Source organism: Amyelois transitella, chromosome 7 (genome assembly GCF_032362555.1).
Source record: "Amyelois transitella isolate CPQ chromosome 7, ilAmyTran1.1, whole genome shotgun sequence".
Lineage (NCBI taxonomy): Eukaryota > Metazoa > Arthropoda > Insecta > Lepidoptera > Pyralidae > Amyelois > Amyelois transitella.
The window spans coordinates 7,553,898-7,575,691 of record NC_083510.1 but is presented as its reverse complement, the minus strand read 5'-3'; the positions used below and the strand labels follow the sequence as shown (position 1 = coordinate 7,575,691).

At 34.0% G+C, this 21,794-nt stretch overlaps 2 protein-coding genes across 4 annotated transcripts in view; one reads left to right on the top strand and one right to left on the bottom strand.

Annotated features, from left to right (window-relative positions):
• Positions 1-21,794, top strand: part of LOC106131409 (zonadhesin) — a 34,548-nt gene that overhangs the window by 6,331 nt on the left and 6,423 nt on the right. The window contains exons 12-29 of the mRNA XM_060945219.1: positions 251-433; positions 11,623-11,826; positions 11,986-12,186; positions 12,844-13,032; positions 13,867-14,061; positions 14,599-14,796; positions 15,198-15,395; positions 15,631-15,828; positions 16,086-16,274; positions 16,617-16,814; positions 17,103-17,300; positions 17,741-17,938; positions 18,226-18,414; positions 18,819-19,013; positions 19,360-19,545; positions 19,954-20,139; positions 20,376-20,564; positions 21,002-21,199. Coding sequence (XP_060801202.1) covers positions 251-433; positions 11,623-11,826; positions 11,986-12,186; positions 12,844-13,032; positions 13,867-14,061; positions 14,599-14,796; positions 15,198-15,395; positions 15,631-15,828; positions 16,086-16,274; positions 16,617-16,814; positions 17,103-17,300; positions 17,741-17,938; positions 18,226-18,414; positions 18,819-19,013; positions 19,360-19,545; positions 19,954-20,139; positions 20,376-20,564; positions 21,002-21,199 — 3,492 coding nt within the window. The remainder of the gene's footprint in view (positions 1-250; positions 434-11,622; positions 11,827-11,985; positions 12,187-12,843; positions 13,033-13,866; positions 14,062-14,598; positions 14,797-15,197; positions 15,396-15,630; positions 15,829-16,085; positions 16,275-16,616; positions 16,815-17,102; positions 17,301-17,740; positions 17,939-18,225; positions 18,415-18,818; positions 19,014-19,359; positions 19,546-19,953; positions 20,140-20,375; positions 20,565-21,001; positions 21,200-21,794) is intronic.
• LOC106133114 (inducible metalloproteinase inhibitor protein-like) lies at positions 4,417-8,379 on the bottom strand. 3 transcript variants are annotated; one of them, XM_060945218.1, is made up of 6 exons: positions 8,212-8,379; positions 5,879-5,972; positions 5,320-5,499; positions 4,855-5,046; positions 4,509-4,600; positions 4,417-4,465 (listed from the first exon to the last, which is right to left on the bottom strand). In XM_060945218.1, the coding sequence occupies exons 2-5, from the start codon at positions 5,946-5,948 to the stop codon at positions 4,572-4,574; spliced, it is 471 nt and encodes a 156-aa protein (XP_060801201.1). In that variant the 5' UTR covers positions 5,949-5,972; positions 8,212-8,379; the 3' UTR covers positions 4,417-4,465; positions 4,509-4,571. The 3 variants fall into 3 exon arrangements, with proteins under 3 accessions (XP_060801201.1, XP_060801199.1, XP_060801200.1); XM_060945216.1 differs by lacking the exon at positions 8,212-8,379 and adding an exon at positions 6,471-6,621; XM_060945217.1 differs by lacking the exon at positions 8,212-8,379 and adding an exon at positions 6,471-6,617 and having other exon boundaries at positions 4,851-5,046.

Below are 21,794 nucleotides of genomic sequence, written 5' to 3'. Positions count from 1 at the left end.
TAATTTTAGCGTTTACATTGACATTCACATCACCATGATGTACGCTTGTATAAACCGTTATCTGCACAGCACAGACTCCGCCAAAGATAGATAGTTAGATAGATAGTTCGGAATACTTTACGTATTGAGATAAATCCAGTTGCCTACTTTTGTAAAATTTCGTTATTTAAATAAATATTGTTCTTTTCTTTTAACTTAGTTACTATGTGTCCATAGCAATGAAATAAATCTCATTTAAATTATTTTTTAGCCTCATGTGGTGGTGATCCTAATGCTAAACCTGGATGCGGAGTCCACTGTGGGAACACATGTTCAACGTACAAAAACAAACCAGTCGCTTGTCCTTTAATATGTAGATTGAACGGCTGTGATTGTAAAACCAACTACGTATTTGATGCAAACACCCAAAAGTGCGTTTTACCAAAAGACTGCAGTAAGTATTTCAATATTCACCACAATATAATAAATAATATCTTCTATCGATATAAAGACTTGGCCGAGATTGAAAATATTTACTAAGTTATAAAAATTTGAGAATCTGATTAGTGAGTAAAAGTAATTATTGTTTTTCGTAAAATATAATAAGTACCTATTCTTTCACACAGCACCCACATGCAAACTCAATGAAATTTATTCAAGTTGCGTCAATGGTGGCTGTGAAGCTCGAAGCTGCTCGCAATATGGCAAACCAGTACCCTGTGTAAGACCAAAGATATGTAGAAAGGGATGTATTTGCCAAAAAGGATATCTGCGAGCCAACAATGGAACATGCATACCTAAAGATCAATGTAACAATCAATGTAAGTACTCGTAAATATTGTGTTTTACTAAGCTTAATACATTTAACATTTAATATCTGTATTAAATAATTGTATATTTATTCGTTTAGCTAATTGCGCTACTACTCCTACCAACCCTAATACACCATCCGGAACAGTAATCTGCAGTGATGGAGATTCAGACCAATGTCTTACAAATGGCAATATAGATTTTACACTCAACTTTCTGAATGTAAGTATTAAATTCATTTGAATATATATTTCATTTACAACTTACTTACTCACTACCTTTATAACGGATACCGTGGGGAGGTATTTTTTAGAAACCGGACCTTTTAAGTCTGGCTTTGTTGAATCTTAACTAATACGTAATATTTCAATATAGGAAATGGTCAAAATCAACGTTGGAAGGAGCATCGTGATGAGTCCGTTCTCAGTACTTATTCCCTTGGCCGAGCTCGCTTTGTACACGGACCCTGGACAATCTTACAATCAGTTGATGACTGCACTAAATCTCAACAGTAAAGACGAGGTAAATTGTATTGAAATGGGAAAAATCACTCCAAACAATATTTTATTGAAAACTTAAACTTTTTCTTGTTAATAATTTGGTCATGTTTGTAAATGTTATGATACTTATTATTTTAGACAATTTACCCCAATTGATTATTAATTTCATGCCAATTGAAGAGCCTTTTGGCAAATATTAGACTACAAGACTACAAGATATTATGTTATGTTATTGTATTATAATTGCTAAATTTTGTTACAGATACGGAAAGTCTTTCCAACATTAATAAGCTCACTCAAATCTCAACAAGAAGCTTTACTTGATTTGGCAGCAAAGACATACGTAAACGACAATGCAGTACTAACTAAACAATTTGAAACCGACTCACTAGAGGTGTTTGGAGCTAAAGCTGAAAGTTTAGACTTTGGTGATACCCAAAAGGCGTCTGATACTATTAATGCTTGGGTAAATAGATAATTATGACTATAATGCAATAGAGATCTTAGTGTCAACTGAAACTATGTATTTTTTGTTTGTGGCAAGCAATGCCAGAGTTTAATAATAAAAAAATTGGCCAATATTTTAATATCATTTATATTTTCAGGTCAATGAAGTAACCAGAGGTCTAATTCCAGAATTAGTATCTCCTGGCATGTTCAGTGAATATACAAGAGTTGTATTGGTGAATGCAATTTACTTTTTGGTAAGATTGTTTTACTGTTATAGATTGTCTTGACTCTTTTATTCTTTATGTTTTTAGATCTATATATTTAATTTACATTAAGCAGGTTAATTTTGGATTTGATATATTACTTTTATTTACAGGGTAACTGGGAAACTCAATTTAATCCAAATTACACTAATACACAAGATTTCCATGTAACAAGTGATAAAACTGTTGAAGTACCAATGATGTTCCGAAAAGGATCATTCAAATATGCGGAAAGTTCGAGTCTTGATTGCAAGGTGATGACCATAATTTTTTTACCTATATACTGAAACAAAAGTAATAATACTTATTTTTTATATTCTTTTAGATATTGGAGATACCATATAAAGGTGGCAACTTTTCATATGTAATCTTTCTGCCCAATGAAGTCGATGGTTATACGGGAGTAGCTGATAAATTGAAAAACCCTGATGAACTCAACAAAGCACTTGACTTACTATCATACGAAACTGTTCTGCTTTCTTTGCCACGCCATGACATCACTTCTTCAATAGATTTGACGAGTATTCTTGCACAGGTTGGTATTCATTAAATTTCATCATTGATAATTGTTTTGATGATGAGGTACGGTATGTACACAAGGCTACTATATTGTCACCATGACTCCAAAATATCTTAATAAATGAAAATAATAAGTGCCTGCAAAAGAATAGATGACTAGCATATAAATGCATAATCTCAACATGAATAACTTTAACTTTTAAACACAAAAGATTTTGAAAAATATCCTCAGAAGTTACAAGCAAAACCTCTTATACATATTCATGTACTTATACGTAAAGTAAAGTAAGTAAATCAGTACTTTAATAGTAAATACGGATTTCTATATTGATTTACTTCTTATTTTTAGCTAAATATCACAGATATATTCGACTCAGCTACTTCAAATCTTAATGGGATTTTAGAAGGTTCTGAAAACCTTTCTGTCACTAGCGCTATTCAGAAAGCAAAAATTAAAGTTGATGAAGTTGGTACCGAAGCAGCCGCTGCCAATGGTGAGTTATTATTTCTCAAATTTCAATAATACTTAGCACAGGGATAACAAACTGATAACATCAGTTATTATATTTGTAAATAAACATAAATTATACATAAAATATTATGTACCTAGTGCATCCAATGCATGCTATTGTAGGTATTTAGATTATGCCGTCTATCTCAAGGTCGTGTTTCGAAGCGTGATACATAAAATGTTTTTGTGGTTTTTATGAAAACAGTTCCTGAATTCCGATCATTTACATGATCTCTTAAATATCTTGTGTATAAATTAAAAAAGAATCATGCCGTGTGGTTTCCAGCGCCTTAATAAAAATACTCCGTATCTTTCCCATGGATGTCATAAAAGACATCTAAGGGCTTAGCTTATAAACTTAGGATTCCTCTTGTCACCGATGGGCTAGCAACCTGTCACTATACGAATCTAAGTTTCATCATAAAGCCATATAGCTGAATATGGCCTTTCATTCTTTTCAATACTATCAGCTCTGTTTACCCAGCAAGGGATATAGACGAGACTATATTTACATACGTATCAAGAAAATGAAAATTAACCAGTAACAAATTTGTCTTTTATTTCAGCTTTTGTAGTTGGGACTACGTCAGTGAATCTAAACCAAATCGAAGTGAAAGCTGATCATCCGTTCTTGTTCTTCTTACTTTTGAAGAGAAGTCCCCTATTTTGCGGAGTCTACGCTGGAAATTAAAGTCCCTTATACTATGTATATCCACTTTGGAAATTAATTAAAAAGGGATAAAAAAATATTTTATTTTCTTTAAATTATTATCAAGCCCCGATAAAATATTTAATTTTTTATGGAAAATGTCAATGACATATTTGGTGTCACAAAGGCAGCCAGACCAACAACTAGCCGCCTTTATTTATATGGCTATGCGTTTATATTAACCTAATTAATTATTAACTTTTTTCTTCGAATTCTATAATGAAGCATCTTTCTATTATTCACCACCTTAAGCACCTTCCTATATAAGAAAACACTTGTGATTCTTGGTCCGTACATGTGATACAAATGATAGTACTTATATAATTCTGCTTTATACGGGCGTAGGTAATTTCCCTTTTATTTCAGATGTATCATAATTAAAACAAATCCACCAATAGTTCAGAATTAAATAAATTATAAAATAATTATATTACAAAACTAAGTAACTTAATTGTTGCTTCGTTGTAAATGTAAAAATAAACTAGAACTGCAACAATCTAAATATGGACTAATTACTACGGATTTCATGAGTAAAACTTATGAAAGAGATAAATAACCTACTAGTACAGTATTTTATGTAAAGACTAAAATTGCCAAAAGTTACTTTTAGACAAATTATTCAGGAGTTCATTAGAATGTATTAGGCGGGAAGGTCAAACTAAATAAATATTACGATTACAAATTCACAAAAGTATTTTATTGCTGAATATTGAAATGACATACACATACATACATATACATATAATAAAGTACATATACATAGTACATATAATAAAGTATCAACATCAGAACAGTTCTCAAAAGTTAGGTGTTCGTAAAATGAGATTTTTTCAAGCTTCGGCATCAGCTGCTGCCTTAACTGAAAACAGAACATTATGTTAGTTTATTTTATGAGAGTGCCAAGTGATGAAATCATTATGTTCAATCCATACTGGATAAGTACAAACGACGCTTCAAATCCCCCTTGAAACTAACGTATTTCTAATATCTGACTCCATTTTTGCCGCTACAAATCCCAAGATATATGCCCTGAAAACGTGGCTCTCAGACCAATCTCGACAGTTGTATCATTCTCAGCGCTAAACAGTAAAACGATAATAAGCACCTACCTACTAGTTTTAGGGCAATCATCGGGGAGAACACATTGCTGGGCATCAGTATCATAAACATAACCGTCTTTGCAGTCACAGCCAGTATTGTCGCATTGATATCTTGGACAAATCACGTGGTTTTGGTAGTTGGAGCACAGTCTTCCACAGTTTGTTCCACACCCAGGTCTTGCATTAGGATCACCTCCACAGCTAGCTACAGATATAAATATGACGTGGTCAATTCGCTGTCGTAAGAAAGTTTTAAAGCAATATTCAGCGTCAATAAAGATTACAGCAGATAATATGTGGACTAACGAGTGAAATAATTAAGCAAAGTCACCTACACCTCCTGTTACAATTTCCTTGATTGGGACGGAGATGGACAAGTAAAATAACGAAACTTTTTATAAATAATAATTGTCTAATTATGAACTCAAAAAATAAATCGAAATAACCGGTTCCTTACACCGTCCATTGATTCACTTACTACATTGTGTCACAGGAGTACATGTATTATCGATCTCAACATATCCTGATTTGCATCTGCATGCGCCGACGCAGTCTGCTGGTTCGAGTGGACAGTTCACTTTTTTCCCGATATATGCGCAGGTTTGGGGAGTACATCCTTTATAGCAGTCGATATATTCTTCATTAGCACCCGTGCAATCTATAAGTAAATAAAAATTCAATATTAAATAATTACCAAAACTAGAAAAATCTACAAATTATGAATTAGATGAGAACGAATGGTGACGTGACCAATTAGATTATTGGTCACGTAAGCAAGATTTTGATTGAGATCACATAATGCTAACCAGTTTTTAAAATACTCTAAAATATATTAAGATATTCCTCATTCAAGAAAATAAATTCGTTGCCATGATCCTGTGTTTAAGAAAACAAATTATTAAGATCACTGTAGTAACCTCAACATCCCAGTAGTACCATAACAAAACTAATTTAGGTGCTGATATTGATGCGGTTCACTTAGTCGTGGGAACTGCGCTCTAAGATAATTTGTTATAAAAAAAATCAACTTATCTTACCATCTGTTACAGCTACAGTAGTGTAAATGAAATGAGCCGTGATGGCCAACAATAATATTGCTTTCAACATTTTTACACGGAGTTTCTGCTTGCTCTAAAATCCAAAGAAAACTTTTTGCCTTATATATGTAATTTGTCTAAACAAAGTAATTCGGCACGAATAATTTGGCAGAACGAATATTTAAAAATATGAAAGAAAAATATACATTTTTGGCACTAAATTATTAAGCCCGCAGAAAAATGTGGTAAATGTTGACGTGTATGTCTGTGGAATCATAGCAGAACTAATGTACTGATATTGGTACGGCTTTTTTATTCAAGTAATTTACTTTAAACATGATGAGTAGTTAAAAGAAGTCTTGTGACTTTTTGTCAACTTAGTTAAGGGTTGGATTAGACACCTGTCACTATTTGAATCTTAACCCATTGAATTTTGCTTATTAATCTTTCCAGACTGTAAGCCTGACGCCTGTAGGCTAACATTCTGAAAAACACTGACTCTACCCCATAAGGGATAGAGAGATGATTTTAAGTATGTAGTAGGATAAATATGTGCTCTTGTGCTTATGTTTATAAAAAAGAAACCAAATACACATAAAACTCGCTGTGTTCTCATTTTTAACATCATCATGGTAGCCTTTTTTTAAATCCAGTCTTGATTTTAAGCATTTTTCTCCTTGTTCCAAACTTTGCGTTCCTATATCAAACTCTCTCCTCTCCGGAGAACTGAAGATGCAACCGGGAGTGACGCTTGAAGTATGATAATTTCTATTTAAAATACAAAATCAAATCCTTATCTTTACAGTCGGTATTATGAAGTTGTTATTGCCAAATTTTATCTGTATAACTTATTTGACTGTTGTATAACAAGCTTTGTTTAAACAAGTGTTTAATTTAGTCATTAATATCAAACATCAATAATAACGGCTGTGTTTGTAAAGCGAAAATTTGGAAATGCAAGATTTATTGATAAAAATATTTCATAAGATTATTAAAGAAGAGACCTAGACGAACGTACCTTGATCAAACTAAGGACGTCCTGGCAGTACCCAAAACCATGCATGAATGTGGATGAAGCGTATGAAGTATGCAGAGATCGTGGCAAATAAAAAGATGTGTTCTCTGCCTACCCTTTTAGAAAAAAAGGATGATTTTATGTACCTATTTATGTTAATGAAAGAAAATAAAAAAAAGAAAGAAAATTTTCCTTAAGATATAGATATTCTGAAAGGTTTTTATAAATCTACAAAATTATTATATTTTCTCAATAACGTAACGTGGGTAAAATTTTGGTTTTATTCGTTTTCAAAATCTTGGATATAATGTTGCAGGAAGTCATGTATTTAAAAAATAGGAATATAAAGGTACCATTAAGAAATGTGTAGTAGAATAAGAAAATGTAGCAGTTCATTTTGTCGCTTCCTACGACATCCACTGGAAGGTATTCGGTATATCTGCAGAAACCCATATTATCTCTTATATCTATCTGCGTTTATCTTCTTGCAAGCTCGTAGGTTTTGGGTACTCTTGACCTGACCTTTTGCCCTTTTGCCTACGCTTTACCTTTCTCTTTTCACGTTCTCCAGTCTGCAGCGTACTCAGTTTTATGACCGTCTTTAATGCAGTATATTAATAAACTGTCTGCTTTAAAATGTCTCTTGTGATTATTTCCATAAAGCTTTTGATTCTCACCTACAAGGTACCCGGGCATCAAAGATATTTTTTGTGAATTGTGTGCATGATACATTCACATTTCACAATAATTATTCATAAAACTTAATTCATTCATATAATCACATTCATTCATATCCCTTATGGGAAACAAGCTTGTAGACAAAGCCAGCAGTTTTGAAAAACTGATAGACCACGTTTAAATGATAGCATTGAGATGGTTCTTAAAACTTACCTGTGCACCTTGCAAAAGACGTTATGATTCTTGGACAAACATAGAACATCACTTTTAATATTTACTGTATAAAATGGGATCACATTTTGATAACAGCGAGCTGTATAATATTTGATCATTACATGTATAATTCTGAGTATAATATGGTACCTAATAGTAACACAACAACCTTTAATTACGTGCCGCTCAGTCACTGGGCTTCGGGTAAATCCCTGCACCTATCATTGTGACGTTATACCAATGAGATTTAAACACTAAAATATGAACTCGACATTGAATATTCATCAACATAATGGAAGAAACAAAACAAAGTTATTGTAATTTTATCCGTGTATATTTTCTGTATTTTTTATCAACACAAAAGAAAATATGGTATTATTTTTTTAACAATTATTTGAAAAAAAAATAAAAAAAAAATGTTATTTACCTTGTAATTTTCAAACAAAATTATTTAGTTACAAAACAATTAAAACGCTGTTTGTGACGCACTGCTTAATTATTTGTTTTTAAAAAAATACTTAATGTACACATTGTTTTATACTTTTGTTTCGACAAGTGCACGATACGGGACTATAAAAGAGGTGAACGTCCTTGATATGTTGCTAGAAGGCGTTTGGCAGTGGTAATGATGAAGACTGTTTTTTTATTGGCCTTCACGGCTAACGTGTTTGTTGTGTTGGTACAAGGTATGATATCATTTTTAAACGATTTGTCCGTTTGTTCCACGTGTAAATGCTGTTAATATGCTCATTTTGAAAATTGCTTATTACTTTTGTAAAAAAAAGAGTGGTATAAACTTCATTAATATATATTTATGATCTCAAAATGTAAGTGTTTTTTAGGAAGCACGGTCTGTAACATCTTAAAGCTTTCAAATACTATACAATCAGTCGATAATTGAGAATGACTCGTACTGGACTAAAAAATAAAATTTACTTGAACTTTAATATACGAGTTTAACCTATACTAAGAAATGCTATTCGGAGATTCTCCGTGCACCTAATAGGGAGAGAAAGACCTTGTCTTTTCATTTACTTTCCTTGGCTGAAAATATCACGGAAACGATAGTCTAATCAGTATTGCCATCTAAACATTCACACACATTCGACATACACACAAACAAATCGAGTCTCATTCCTTACTGGTCAATGGTCAAAAAACTAGAAGGCTATGTTTAGCTATATGATGGAATATAGGGATTAATTTCAAATCTTGTAGTATAAGTATTGTTATATCCGCACCAATTATACTTAGTTATTTGGAGCGGTTATGCGATAACCGACTGACTTGTTGTATATAAAAACACGCTTGTGGGTCAACTTGTTGTTCATATGTCCGTCCATCTATCTGTCTTACTCGGAGACCTATGTAATGTAGAAGTGTATGTCTCGAAGAAGTCACTGGTTTTTACACAGAGTCATATGCAATCCAAAGGCTTGACCATAATCAAGATTATCATAGAATTGTTTATGTTGTTTATTAAACTTATATATTTTTTCTAATTAGCGTCGTACACAGATAGATTTAAATCCTACTCTACCGGAAACTTTACGACTGAGACTACAGTTTTATTTATCTTTGCGTATTGCACCCTCAACAGCAACGCTCAGGGCCCATGGTCCACCTTCTTTTCTCTCAACACTTTGACCTGTTTTCGGCTTCCCCAGTTTTAACTATTGACTCGCATATCATCTTTCGCGAAGTCTTAGTCATTTCTTCAGGCTGCACCATTTAACTTAACTCAGCGGGGGTGACATTGCCAGACATTTGCTCCCCGAATAGCCTGAAGACTTTCTGAAGCATGGCCGCGAACCCACAAGACTCGATTTGGTTTATCTTGTATGTAGTATGTCGCAGACATGACTTTTATATGATTTATTATTTACAGGTAATTGCAACGCCGGATCTAGTGCGACAGCTACTGCGTCGGCATCATCACGAGCTAAGTCTACGTCAACAAATTCATCTGCCAGCAGCAGCAGCCGAGCTACAGCGAAAACAGTAACAACCACGACGGTAAAAACCCAAGGAGGTTGTGATAACAATAGTGGTGGTAAGTCTAAACTTTTCGCCAATTTCTTATTTTTTTTTATTCTGTCAACCTGAAGTTTTTATCTTGGTTGCAACCACTATGGAGTGCCCGAGTTTTGCTCGTGACATAGGTCACATTTTTTCATGGAGGAGTAAGGTAAGGACTTCATCTGTACACTGGACAGACCACAATTCGGTATATTTCTCTCTTTCAGCTCGTCGGTCAAGACCTAATCTTTCACCAGAAAGTAAACCACGATTTAACAATATAACCAGTTGAAAATAAATTAGGGAAATTTGCAGCAACTGCAATAAACATTGTACTTATATAACTTTTGTGTGTAGATTGTTCGATGAGCAAAATTATTAAGTTTCAGTTTTTTCTAGTTAGGGTAGCAGTAGACTTGTATGAAGTATTTTACTTTTGTTTATCTTCATTCTCTCTCGTAGTTTATATTACGCTAGATTTTTAATTTTTAGTTTCGAAACTCAAGTATTGTTTCTTATGACGCTTTTCCGTGAAATGTTTTCCGATCGGCTGATTGCATGATACTTTCTTCTCTCGATAATTATATTTATTATATATAATTGTTTAATCAATCATACTTAAGATATAAGTAATTTGTACATCGAGACTGATATACAGATACGGCAAGAAAACAAAGAAATTCATTGTTTGTAAATGTCATTCGTAGTACAAAAAAAAATATTTACTTTGATAAGTAGGTGTTCTACTAATGCATAATTAGTAGAATTCAATCGTGAGGTATATTGTATAGCTGAGTCATGAAAAGTGCTAAGGCACGTTTTGTTTGATAGCAACTTTTTTTTCAGAACAACAAAAGTATGTGCAACTTTGTAAGCCCTACATTTATGGGAAAATTCGACATTAATATTATTAAAACGGGCGGAATAACAAAGTAGTTTAAAACATCACGATTCACAATTTACACTACTCGTGTAATATTATTAACAATATTTAAATAAAATAAATTTCTCTTAATTAAAAGTATAATAAATTAGGTATCTCTTGGATAGGCATGAACAATCTTAGTCTTCATCGTCACTTTCCATCGAGTGAGATGGAAGACAAATCCATAATTTAATAAAAAATAGTTAAATAAAATGTTACATAACTTGTCTATCTTCAGGACTGCTATTTATTATTCAGCTCTTTTCCACCGGTTTTACCGTTTACACGTGGCGCAAAAATTTGAGAAACAAACAACTTGACCAGGTTAACAATACAAATCGAATCAATATTATTGCCATTGATTTAGAGTTTTGTACTCGTAAACTACTTGGGCATTGACGCTGGTTTATAATAAACTTTATTCGCAAATCAGAATCAACATTAGTAATTGCTTTGGATTTTAAATTTTCTGGGCTGCTTGTCTATTTTAATCGTTGGTGTAGAATTAAGGAGGCATTCTTGGACATTATGCTATTACCCATAACGATAGATAATATTTGTCAATTAGGGATTACACGCCAAATGCAATGTTATTTTTGGAGTTTCTACAAAGTAGGCATGGTTAAATTGTTTATGTTAAAGGAACTTAACAAGTATTTGGTATTTGTTGCATTATTTTAACACTAGTTTTGTGTAATTTGAATAAGATTTTTCGTATATTCTTATTTAAGTTTCGAGTCTTTCTATGATATATCCATAAAATGTTTTAATCTATCATGACTACAACCTCAATTGTTTTCCTCGGCAAACAAAATATTGTTGCAATTAAGTCATTGTTGTTGGGGAAACAACGAAACATCGTCTGAAATTTCAACGTTCCTCTGTCAATTCCAGGCCAAAAGTGCACTCGGCCAAACGAAGTGTATGATCTATGCCCAGCTAAATGCCCATTTAAAACCTGTGGTATAGATGATCGTCTGATCGACTGCCGACCTTCACCCACTGTCGGAGACCCTGACTGTCCTCCGCCATCTTGTCGGTGTGCTAACGGATTCTTTAGAGATGATAAAGAAAATTGTGTCGAGTGGGAAAACTGTCGTACGTACCGTTGATGACTAAAGAATAGAAATGGCTCAGTTTGATAAATTGTTAACATTTTGCTTGTTTTTAATCCTTATATTGCAAACATTGAGCCTTTGCATGATACTTTGATGATTTGTTTGTCCTGCAACGAAATAATAAAATGCATTACCGTAGCTAAATGCAACAACCCAAACGAAGAGTACGACGCATGCCCTGCACCTTGTCCGCCTAGACGATGTGATGTCGACGACAGTTTGATTTTATGCCAAGTTCCACCTCAAGTGGGCGACCCTGCCTGCAAACCGGGTTGTCGCTGCTCAGATAACTATGCCAGAAATGATAAGGGTATCTGCATCCCTCGGGAACAATGCCCTAGTAAGTAGATATTTTGTCGAGCGACATATCCGTTGGGATGCAATTTAATGTGGGTGGATTCAAATGTTTCAAAAAGGTTAGGTCGTTATAAAATGCCTTGTCTTTGATAATGGTAAGACATAATTTTTATCACAGATTTCAAAACATTACTTGAAGATTTTCATAGAATTTAATAAAGCTTTTTTGTATATACTTTCTGGTATTACATTGATGTTGTGTCGCTACACTCGTATATATTGATTAGCGTTGTGTCCATAACAATTGCTTATTTTATTCGTTGGTCACCTTAATTGCAGTCTAAAAAAAATATAAACTTTAAGCTTTTACCTACAATTCTTTCTGTATTAATTGGAAAATTATCCAATATACATTTTTTTCAATCATGTGTCAATATGCTTTTAACCAGCACATTTCTAATTTTTTCTTCAATATGAGAATTTTAAAAATCCCCTCTTCTGCTTCCTTACTCCTCAAGAAATTTGCAATTCAAATATCAGCTTTATTGAACTGAAGTATTTGTAGTAGTTTTTCTAAATTCAGTTGTTTCATTGATTTGACTTAGCCTGAAGTCAAATCTTCACCAAAGAAAGTTCGCACGACACTTACTTCCCCCAACAAGATTCCGATTTCTTAATACTATTTTACTTCTGATTGTAGAACCCAAGTCATGTAACGGTGATCCAAACGCAACTCCCGGTTGTGGAGTTAACTGCGGTAGGCTCTGTTCTAACTACCAGAGAGACGATGTGGTGTGCCCAGCGATTTGTTATGAGAATGCCTGCGACTGTAAGAAAGGCTACGTTTTTGATAGCAATATTGGCTCGTGCGTTCTACCTGATCAATGCAGTAAGTGAAATGTAGAAATCTTATGTCTTCTCGTTGTTGTGTCACTTGACGTTGTTACCTGAATGTCGTTATTTTTGTAAATAATATACCTATTTGTGTAATCTACGCATTTAATTGATTAATAACTTCAACTTTGTTGTTATTGGATGGATTTCGGTGATCATCAAATGTATTTAATTTTTGAAAAATTATAAAAGTTTATAAATTTTTAACTAAATGCTTACAACGCTTAAACCGGTCACTATTTAAATTTTAATTCTATCACTAGGCTTTGCAGCTGCAAAGCCTAGTGGCCTTTCAGTCTTTTCAAGATTGTTGGCTCTGTCTACCCTGCAAGGGATACAGACGTGATTATATGTATGTATGTATGTGTATGCATTTCGATAAAAACTTTGAATTAATCATGCAATATTTAACGTGTATACTATTGTTTACAATAACAAGAAAAAATTATACAAATTAATATAACCGACATAATAAGTGCATTGTTTGTTCACATTATGACGTGTTTTCAACTTTAATAAATATAACGGTTAATTATTGACAAAATGTTTGAACAGGTGGCTTATATTAAATAAATATGTAACAACTGTTTATTTTATTTTTTTATCTTGATGGCCATGAAAACATTGTATTTAGTTTTATTAAAAAAAAAAGTAGATTTGTATAATATTCCAAAATTATCAGAAATTTATTATTTATGAAGGTTAAGGATTATCACTTATTTTAACTTACTGAATAATCTTTTTAACACCTTAACATGAAAAGCTAGAACATAACCAGTTCTAATAATTAGTAACATAATATTATTTAATTTATTCAATTTTTTTACAGCACCGATATGCAATGAGAACGAGGTATTCTCAAACTGTTCGCAAGCAACTTGTAGCCCTCAGAATTGTTCTCAAAAAGGGTTACCAACTCCCTGTGTTCTTGTTGCTGAGGGTTCCTGCATCAAGGGATGCGTTTGTGTAGATGGTTTCCTTCGGGATTCTAACGGCAACTGCATACCTGAAGACCAGTGTGGCGGTAAGTTAAACATTTATAAGCAATCTATTGATAAAAACGGTAGGTCGCTATATCTCGATCCAAGGTTAGTCGTGCAGGTGACGGAGGTTAAATGGGTCGATCTTCGTAGTCACCTTAAATTAATAACTCCCCAACAACTCAAAATAACAGTGCGTTCAAACGTGGGTCTCATGGATTTTTCCTCTTTTATCGCCTGGGTGATCAAATTCCACATGTTTGTGTCCTGATATCACCTAACGACAATCACCTAATGATCAAAATCAACAAGATTTGATTCCACATTCGGTTTCTTCTCTTGAGTGGACGCAAATTTGATCAACGCTAGAACTTCATATAAATTTGTAGGTAATCTCATTATTAAGATTTAATTTAAAAGAATTTTATATAACTAATTATCGTTTGAGATTATAATTATGGAGGTAGGTATATTAAATATTCAGCAAATTTTATTTGGCATCTCAAGTCTTGCTTCCTAGGACCATAAATATTGTTAATGAAATTAATGTATTGCATTTCACACGCAGTTATTTATTTCAGATCAAACTTCTTGTAATGGTGATCCCAATGCGAAACCAGGTTGTGGTGTGAACTGTGGTCGACTTTGTTCAAACTACAGAGCTAGCAACAATATTGCTTGTCCTGCTATATGCAACCTTAATGGATGTGATTGTAAAGAAGGTTTTGTATTAAACACTGACACTGGAAAGTGTGTTGTTCCCGATCAATGTCCTAAAAGTAAGTTATTTGAAATCAACATGACCACATACATAATGCCTTACTCTGTTTTAATGTCTAACATTAATCATAATACTGAAGCAGCTTTACACATAATTAAAGTACCTACCTAATTGAAAACAGTTTGTTGGAACAAGTGATTATTTCTTATAAAGCATAATATATTATGGTCGGCATTAATTTGCAGTAAAACATGTTCCTAATCTACAGAAACAAGTAAATATTCGACGCTAATGGGTCAAAATTAAGGATGTTTAAAAATTGTTGATTTTGTTTAAGCACACTTTTAACGTATTGGGATAAAATGTTGAATATACAGACATATGAAAAAATAATTAAATATTCTTCATTTTATCAAAAGGCAGTTTCTGCTTTAAAAAAAAAAAAACTTTTTTTTAAAGGTCCAAATTCATGCAGAGGTGATCCAAACGCACAACCGGGATGTGGTATAAACTGTGGGAGATTGTGTTCTAACTACCAAAACAGTGAAGAAATCTCATGCATCGACTTATGCCAAGAGGATGGTTGCGACTGTAAAGACGGCTATGTTTTAAATACAGACACCGGATTATGTGTTTTACCTGATCAATGTCCCGGAAGTAAGTTCATAAATTTAAATTTTGTTATAGTACATATCCGGATATATGTTAAGGTAATTGGATGGATAACATAAATGGTAGCCCGTCGCCTAAAAAAATTAAATTGTATTCATTCTGAAATTTTATATTTACCATATCTTTAAGAACCTATCTAGAGCTGGAGTACTTATGATCACATTACAAAAATTCATATTGAGTATTTTTTTTACTTCATTTCTGTATAAATTTTACGTAGATGAAAACCCATGCAACCAACCTAACGAAGAGTACCAGCAATGCCCAGGGTGTTCCCCAGGAACTTGCGAAAGTATTGGCAGAGTGTACAACTGCCCTCTTCAACCGTCGGATCCAAGCAAATGCGTAGGCGCTTGCCGCTGCAAGCCTGGATATTACAGGAATAAAATTGGAGAATGCATCACGGAGGATCAGTGTTGTAAGTCTGATTGATAGCTCTTTTAAATTTCTCTCAAATGTCTTATTTACAGCTTTAACTACAATACCAAGAGTAATGAGAATACCAAACGGACTAAGAATAGTAGTAATACTTTGTTTGCACTACAAACATAGCGAAACTGACAATTATTGATAATAAAATAGTAATAATAGAGTATTACTGAGTGAAGTTATTTATATTACTGAGTTTAAAATGCAAATTTTGAATAGGCAATTACGAAACAACTCAATTTTCAGTGACGTGCAATGGACCAAACGAATTCTTCTCATGTGGACCTGAATGTGATAATGTGTGTTCTACACTGGAGCAACAAAATAGAACTAACTGCCCTATTATTAACGTACAATGCAACAAACAATGCTACTGCGAGGACGGATATGCCCGAAATGACGATAATATATGTGTACCTATTGAGAAATGCCCTGGTGAGATCCAATCTAATCAATCTAAATATATTATTACCATTTAGGTATTACAAAAAATCAAATATACAAAAGTATGTTAATGAAAATGTTGAATTTAAAATACTTAGGTAATTCTATTTTTTAATTTTTTTTACAAGTAACACGATTTTACTACTGGATCATGATCAAAAGCCTTTATAGTCGGCCCTTGGGCAAACGCACCTTAAAAAAACGCCAGGAGGTTGATATAATGATGATAAGCATTTGAAAGTAGTCTGTATACAACGCATTTTTGCAACCAAAACTATTGTCAATTAAATTCGTACCTTTAATGATTTTTTTTCATACATGTATTAATTTCAGTGAGAACTTCGTGCAATGGTGATCCCAATGCGCAACCAGGGTGTGGTGTGAATTGTGGTAGACTTTGTTCAAACTACAAAATTGGAGATCAAATTGCATGCGCTGCCGTATGCTACCCGGATGGGTGTGATTGCAAAAAAGGTTTTGTCTTAGATACTGAAACTGGCAAATGTGTTCTACCGGAACAATGTCCTATTAGTAAGTTATTTTCATGAAAACTTTATACATGTAAAAAAAACATTACATGAAATATGTCTTTGTACAGGTTTGTCTCGTATATACATATTTTATTTTATATATTTATATTTCTTAACATCTTCTGGTTGTCCCTTCTTTTTGTCGACATAATCTTGCTTAACTTAGGCGAAGCTGCTTGTTAATCCTTTTTTTTTATAATGCATATTTTATCTACTATTTAGTAAATCGTAAACTTTCTAGATTTTTTTAATAGTTAAAATACTTATTTTTTAATTCTTCATTATATAGCGTCGGGCTCTTGTCAAGGCGATCCTAATGCAAAACCTGGTTGTGGTATTAATTGCGGGCAACTGTGTTCAAACTATAAAAATAGCGAAGAAGTATTTTGTACTGATATATGCAATGAAAACGGTTGTGATTGTAAACTGGGCTATGTTCTAGACACCGATACTGGCTTATGTGTTTTACCCCAAAACTGTCCAGGCAGTAAGTTTTGTTTTTTACTACATTTAAAGTTAAGACGCGACAGAGTTTTTCGAGTTTAGGTTAGATGTTATATCCTAAACTCGAAAAAAGATTTGCTGTCCATAAACTGTCAGCATCCAGTAAATTTCCATTTACTCAGTTTTTTATGTGTTACTGAAGTTGTTGAAGTACGACTTAAATGTTACGGCCACAAAATGAGTCTCAATAAGGACCATGTGGTGCAAGTCGCCTTGAACCTACCGGAAGCTAAAAGAGAACGAGATCGCGCTCCATTAACTTGGTAGTCAAGCATCGACAGAGACCTACTTCCCGATGTGACAACTGAGAACAGATTACCCTGGCGCAAATTAGCTAGGAGACCCGACCGCAAATAATGGGATAAGGGTTGGACAAAGAAGAAGAAGAATAAAGTTGTTAAATAATATAATTTTATTATTTAGATGAAATCGAATGCAACAATCCTAATGAAGAATACCAGCAATGTCCAGACTGTTCCCCTGGAACTTGTGCCAGTATTGGTCAAGTATACAACTGTCCTCTTCAACCATCGGACCCGGCCAATTGCAAAGGAGCTTGTCGTTGTAAACCTGGATTCTACAGGAATTCAATTGGCCAATGTATCACAAAAAATCAATGCTGTAAGTCATATTCATTTAATGGATTGACATCAGATTTTTTTCCATATGCATAGTAACTTTGGCGATGCACCATCTACATTTATCAGGTTCGACATCATTGGGCAATCCAGCAAAATATGACCTTCTAATCTTGATGATTCGAAGGGCACATTTTATTCCATTTAATGTAGATGTGCTTTTTCCTTCAAATTTACTCTGAACATTTTTATTATTATTGAATTAAAATTAACTGCATATGCAAGCAAAATTAGTTATATATGATCTTTATAATTTGCCTTAATTTTTAGTGCAATGCAATGGACCAAATGAATTCTACTCATGTGGCACAGCGTGTGATAATGTTTGTGCAACCCTGGATCAGCAAAACCAAACTAATTGTCCCATCATGAACATCAAATGTAACGAAATGTGCTATTGTGAAGATGGGTTTGCCAGAAACAGTGATAATATATGTATACCAATTACTCAATGCCCTGGTAAGTTATAAACAAATTTGTAATTTAATTATTTTATGGTTTATACTTTAAGACCAGTCTCAATGGTCCCCAGTGAGGTGCAATTGTTTATTCCAATATAAATAAAAATTCAAAACAAGCCAATTTGTAGACCAATGGGTATCTGACGAAAAAACCCACATTTTCTTTCTACACAAAAACCAAACTAACAGCTCTTCGACCAGCATATCATTTTTAAAAAAGACTGTACAACAAATTTGCAAAATCTTTGATTATTCCTTAATTGCTCAAGCAAAGATTTTAAATCTGAATTTTTTATATGAGACAGAATAGCTAATTTACCAGATTGCGTGCTTAATTTATAAAGCACCTGCTTCAGCAATATTTTACTTACTGTTTTTACACTATCCTTCCATTTTTTTTAGATAATTGCGGTGAAAATGAGCGATACGTAGACTGTCCTGATGCAGAATGTGTTCCCCAAAGCTGCGAAGACGCTGGTTTTCCCGTCAGTTGTCCAAGATTTGCTAATGGGAAATGTCCGAGCAATCCAGAATGTCTATGCAACTCTGGGTATTTTAGGAATTCTGATGGCGTTTGTGTTCCTGGGAACCAGTGTCGTAAGTATAATAACTTGATTTATTTTGCAGGAACTACTCAGTAAACAAGAGTTGGCCAAAATTTTAGACAAAATCGAGTACAATCGCCTGTAGAGAAAGATGGCTCTCAATTCATACAAACCAAACCAATGAATTTGTGTGCAGAACAAATTGAATGGTTTGGTTTGTATGAATTGAGGGCAACTTTCTCTACAGGCGATTGTACTCGATTTTGAGTGTGTTTGACTTTACAAAACAACTATATCACGCTTCTTTTCGGAAGGGTTAACAGAGATAGAGACTACATCCTTCTGTTTATAACGATCTTTGCTTACTTCTTATGCTTCACCTGACTTTTGCTTTACAGCTTCATGTGGAGGTGACCCTAATGCAAGACCTGGATGTGGAGTGAACTGTGGTAGACTTTGTTCCAACTACAACAATCCTGACGGAGTCGCATGTCCAGCTATATGCAACATCAACGGGTGTGACTGCATTGATGGATACGCATTGGACACCAACACCGGCAAATGCGTTTTGCCCAAACAATGCAGTAAGTTCATTATCACTAAGTATTAAGTGAAATTTATTGAACTTTGTTTAAATTTCATTGAAATGCAATCTATCATTTGGAAATGAAATCGAGAGAACGTAGTCCTATATTATTTCAATTTCTTTGTTTAATTCTAGTCCTATATTAGTTAGGAAAACTTTAAAATTATCGTAGAAGGAAAAATTCATGGTACAAGAGGAAGAGGAAGACCAAGAATAAAATAATTTGATCATATAAACCAAAAAGTAAACGTTACAACATACCAGTAAGCTCTGCTTAACTCCACAGACGAGAGCTCTTAAATTTAAGAAGAAGGAAATCTTGAGAATACTGTGTAGTCTTAACATCACAGCTTAAGTATGCATGTGTAAAATTTTTTTATGGTAGGATTATTTTTACGTATTTCAGCGAATCAATGCGGTCCTAATGAGGTCTACTCTACCTGCGTCAATGGAGGATGTGACAGGAGACTTTGTTCCCAATTGAGCCAACCTCAGCTTTGTATTGATCCCATCAAATGTGAAGGCGGATGTATATGCAGGGACGGCTACTTGAGAGATTCAAAGGGAGTTTGTGTTCCGACGGACCAATGTGGTAAGATAATTTAGACAGTTTCTATTTACTATTCCAATTACTTTCATATTTCGTAAAATACCCTACCTATCTAAACCCTATCCTACCATCGAGGTTGGATGAAAAGAGTTATGAATGTTGATGAAGCTAAAGAAGTATGCAAGGATCATGGTATCGTGGCAGGGAAGTGAAAAGATGTAGTCTTTGCCTACCACTTTGGGAAAAACTTTATGTATGTATGTAATGTCTTTTTTCAGAGTGTCAATCTGGGGAGGTATTTTCAAACTGCACGGAAGGAGTATGTCGAATACAAGATTGCTCTCAAAAAGGACAAGAGATTGCTTGCATAGCTGTTGTGCCATCAGTTTGCACTAAGGGATGCCTCTGCGCTGTAGGGTACCTAAGAAATTCTAATGGCAAATGTGTTCCTGAAGATCAATGTGAATGTGAGATTTCTTTTTTTATTATTAGACAGGTAATATCGGTTCTAATCCTATCACGGCGGTGTATCAACGACTCTTTTCAGAGTTATTTGAATAAGATTGCTAACCCACGGTGTGGGAAAATATCGTGAGAGAACATGCACATTCAGGTAACTGGACATATAACCTTGATCCAACATGTGTGCAAAGATTGCGGATGTCAGACGAAAATCTCTTCGTGTAAAATCTAACCTACTCAAACCAAAATCGTCGTCATAGTTGTACCCCCGGCGCCACTACACAGAGGTGTGATTGCAAAAGGGGGCTAATGCCAAGAGTTTTATCGTATCAATTTGATAGATTTATTTAATATAAATGAGATACTTCATCAACCAAGTTGAAATAAATTAACATACCTTACCAATCTTCATGAGTTTTCAAATTATGATTCATTATTGCAGCATGTCCCGAAGGAGAAACATTCTCCAATTGCCCACCAGTCTACAGCAGCGATTGTGACTCTGAATATTGTCCCCGGTCAAGGAATGATCCTGCCATATGCCCCACAACCAAACAATGTGGTACACCGAAATGTGTTTGTGGCATTTTGGACAAGAGAAATAGGGAAACAGGACAGTGCGTCCGCACAAGTGACTGTCGTAAGTATTTTCTTGATCATTATCACATATATTTATATGAAATAAAAACCTGACTATGAAAATTAATGGCTACATGCGCAACTCCGAACACGATATGGCAAAAGGATGATAGAAAACTGATGGTCGGTTTCCAAATAATCTTTACCACACCGATCTCTTTAGACACTTTCATTCATTCATATAATCACGTCTATATCCCTTGAGGGGTAGACAGGGCCAGCAGTCTTGAAACACTGACAGACCACGTTCAACTGTTAGGCTTAATGATAGAATTGAGATTCAATAAGTGATATATTGCTAACCCATCACCTAAAAGAGGAATCCCAAGTTTTTAAACCTATCCCTTAGCCGCCTTTTACGACTTCCATGGAAAAGAGATGGAGTAGTCCTATTTCACATGAACTATATATATATAGCATTCATAAGACTGTAAAATGTTGGTGTACATACATACATACATATGATCACGTCTATATCCCTAGCGGGGCAGACAGAGCCACCAGTCTTGAAAAGACTGATAGGCCACGCTCAGCTGTTTGGCTTAATGATAGAATTGAGATTCAAATAGTGACAGGTCGCTAGTCCATCGCCTAAA

Excerpts from the sequence above, each read along its gene's own strand:
- LOC106133114 (XM_060945216.1), bottom strand. The coding sequence starts at position 6,509 with ATGATGATGTTAAAAATGAGAACACAGCGAGTTTTATGT. Across the intron at positions 5,047-5,319 it reads TACTCCTGTGACACAATGTA|CTAGCTGTGGAGGTGATCCT; the intron begins GTAAGTGAATCA and ends TTATATCTGTAG. Across the intron at positions 4,601-4,854 it reads CGATGATTGCCCTAAAACTA|TTAAGGCAGCAGCTGATGCC; the intron begins GTAGGTAGGTGC and ends TTCTGTTTTCAG.